The sequence below is a fragment of the Plasmodium gallinaceum genome (assembly GCF_900005855.1).
Source record: "Plasmodium gallinaceum strain 8A genome assembly, contig: PGAL8A_v1_63, whole genome shotgun sequence".
Lineage (NCBI taxonomy): Eukaryota > Apicomplexa > Aconoidasida > Haemosporida > Plasmodiidae > Plasmodium > Plasmodium gallinaceum.
This window is the reverse complement of record NW_021628222.1, coordinates 372,893-376,551: the sequence shown is the minus strand read 5'-3', so window position 1 is coordinate 376,551 and position 3,659 is coordinate 372,893. Positions and strand designations below refer to the sequence as shown.

The 3,659-nt window shown below is 18.1% G+C and overlaps 1 protein-coding gene across 1 annotated transcript; it reads left to right on the top strand.

The window, feature by feature from the left end:
- Positions 1 to 1,020: 1,020 nt before the first annotated feature.
- PGAL8A_00119400 (alpha/beta hydrolase, putative) lies at positions 1,021 to 3,225 on the top strand (the record flags this gene model as incomplete). The annotated part of the gene is made up of 1 exon (XM_028674706.1): positions 1,021 to 3,225. The coding sequence occupies one exon, from the start codon at positions 1,021 to 1,023 to the stop codon at positions 3,223 to 3,225; it is 2,205 nt and encodes a 734-aa protein (XP_028526310.1).
- Between the last annotated feature and the right edge of the window lie 434 nt (positions 3,226 to 3,659).

Below are 3,659 nucleotides of genomic sequence, written 5' to 3'. Positions count from 1 at the left end.
AAAAAAAAAAAAAAAAAAAAAAAAAAGCAAAAAAAAAAAAAAAAAAAAAAAAAGAATAAAAAAAAAAGAAGAAAAAAAAAAATTTTAGTTTATTTCTTATGTTTGAAAGTTTTGTTTGTTGAATAAAAAATTCAATATATTTTTAGAATCATATTCTATTTGTTATTTTAAAACAATTCATTGATATATTTGTTTTTACATGCATATATATATGCTTTTATATATACATTTAAATATTATTATGTTCTTTTCTTATACTAATTTATAAATAATAGTTCTCTATATGACCTTTATAAACAGAATTTTAGACATAGTTCATTAATAGATATTACATATATTTGAAATTCTTTACTTTTATATATTATTATTTTTAATTCATATCAATAGATTTTTTTTTTTTTTTTTTATTACATATATATTTTGTTAATTTGTTTATACTCAAATGTATATTTAATATATTTGATCATAAACCTTTGAGATATATATATTAAAAAAAAAAAAAAAACTCTAATATTAATATAATAATTAGATTTATGTTAAGAAGAAAAAGGAGATAACTATTTAGACAGAAAAATATATTTGTATTTTTTTTTTTTTATTAAACATAAATTTTTATCCTATTGTATTGATATAATTTAAAAATATATATTAAATTTTAAGATATTAAAATTTTCCTTATATAGTTCATACTTATTTATAGTAAAATGAAAAAAATATTATTTAAATATAAAAAATTTATATGTTTTCTTTCTTTTTTTTCTATCTTTTGCTACCATTTAAAGTGTCTAACTTAAAATTTTTTTTTTTTTTTTTTTTTTTTTTTTCTACCTTACATAGTTAACTAATCTTTTTTTTATTTCTAATATTTGTTAAGAGTCTAATATATTTCTTTTTACTTGATATATTTTTCTTCATTTTTTATTTATAGTTTATAGCTTTTACACACTATTAAAAAACTATACATATAACAACATATTAAGAACAAAACTAAAAATTTTAGATATAATAGTAATAAGAATTATGAATGAAAAAAAAAAAAAAAAAAAGGAAAAAAATAGGTATGATAATTTTATTGATGATAATAAAAATAAAGAAGAATTAAAAGAAGACGAGGAAAATAATTTCGAAATTTTTGATAAAAGTAAAAATAAAAAAAAAATTAATCTAAAGAAAATAAAAATTATTAATGAAAATAAAGAAGAATTTAACTGGAGTGAGGAAGAATTTAATCAAAAAAAAGAGAAAAATAAAAATAAGAAAAAAGATAAAAAAGAAATTAATGTGAGGATAATAAAAAAAAAAAATCAATGTTATTCTTTAGATGTTATTAAAAATATGAGGTTTTTAAATACGAATGAATTTATAAATGATGATGCTTTTTTTGTTTTTCCACATAATAGAAATGTGGTAGATTTAGAAAGGAAAGGTAATTCTTCATTAAATAAAGAAATGACAAGTATTTTCAAAAATAATAAAACAAAAAGTCATGAAAAAAGCAAAAAGGTAATTTCACAAAAAATTAATGAAAAGAAATTAAAAGGAAACAAAAAAACTAATGAAGAAGAGAAGGAACAAACAAGTCACGGGGAGAATAATGAATTAAGTATAAAAAAAAATGAAAACGAAAAATATGTTGAAGAAAAAGATTTAAGCACTTTGAATAGTATAATAAGTATAAAAGAAGACACTACTATGTCAATAGTGAATTCACTTGATGATAGTGGAACAAATGATCATGTAGATAATTATATAAACTTCGAATCAAAAGATAAAATAGGGAAGAATGAAGAAGATATGTTATTTAACTATAATAACGAACAAAATATTAATTTATCTATAGGAAAATTTGAAGATTTATATTTAGAAGGAGGAGAAGAAAGTTATGATAAAGTTAAAGAAGAAAAATGGGAAAATAATAATGGTGATAAAGAAAAAATTAAAATAAGTAAAGTAAAAGGAGATGAAGAGAAAAAACAAAAATTGTATATGAATAAATGTAAATTTAAAAAAAAAGGTGAAGTTAAAGATAATAGAGAAAAATATAATCAAAATATGTATTCTGAAAAATATCAGAATAATAGAAAAAAAGAAGAGGAAAAATATATTACATATAAAATACCTAGATATCTAAAGAAAAAGAACATAAGGTGTCCATTTGTGTATAGAAGTGTATTTTATGGAAAATATGGAATAATAAATTATGATTTAAAAGGAAATGATAATGACACATTAGTAATTACATTTCATGGACTAAATGGAACTAATTTAACATTTTTAGAAATGCAAAATGTATTAATTAGATATAAATTTCAAGTTTTAAACTTTGATTTATATGGACATGGTCTATCAGCATGCCCTAAATATAATCATAAAGAAAGAATGTATGGTATTGATTTTTTCTTATCACAAACGGAAGAGTTGTTAAATCACCTAAAATTGCAACATAAGGAATTTTATTTGGTTGGTTTTTCAATGGGATGTATAATAGCTACCAGTTTTGCTAGAAAATATATTAAACAAGTTAAAAAAATTATTTTAATATCACCTGTTGGTGTTTTAGAAAAAAAACCTTTTTTATTAAAATTATTAAAAATTTTTCCTTGCATAATTAATATTTCTTCTTTTTTTATGCTTCCTTGTTTTATCTCAAAAAAGAAATTAAAAAATAATGATTCTCAAAATGATACCTCAGATTATTTATATAACAGAATTATGTGGCAAGCATTTGTAAAAAAAAATATTACTCATTCAATTTTGGGTTGCGTTAATAATTTAAAAATGTGGAGTGCCCATGATATTTTTAAAGAAGTTGGTGTTAACAATATACCTGTTTTAATTTTATGTGGAGAAAATGATAACATTTGTGATGTTGATATTTTTAAAAATCTATCTAAATATTTTATTAATTCTCATTTAATAATCTTTAAAAATGCTTCTCATTTAGTCTTAGTAGAAAAAAGTCAAGAAGTCATCTCATGTGCTTTGACATTTTTTCATTTTCCTCACAATGCTGATCTAAAATTATTTCATTATATGCTACCAGTGGATAAAATGGGAAATTATGTAGTTAAGGATAAGAGATTTTCTAAAAAATATTCTTCTTCTAAATCCTATTTAAAGGATATTGGTTATATACCTAACATTTTTATTTCCTTTATTGATAAAGAACAAGAATATAAATTTAAAAAAAAAAAAAAAATATCTTTATCATTTAATATACTTTAAACATGCATTCATATTATAAATTTTTAAAATAAATAAAATGTATAATACAATTTTGTTTCTTTTTAATAATAAATTTGTTCTATACCTATATATATATATATATATATATATATACGTATATATTTATGTATATATTTATGTAAATTCAATAAATATCCGTCAATCATCAAATTATATTTGCTTTCATTAAATAATACATTAAATTTTTCTTTTTATTAAATTATAAATATTTATGTATAATTATTATAAATTATCTATAATTTTTTTTTTTTTTTCTTCATTTAACATTTTATGAATATATATATCTTCATCTAATTATTTTTTTCATTAGATAGTACTTTTTCCTTTTTCTTCAAATGAATTATTTTCACTTTTTCTATATTTTATGATTATTTTTTTTCTTTTTTTTTTTTTTTTTTTTTTTTTTTGTTTTT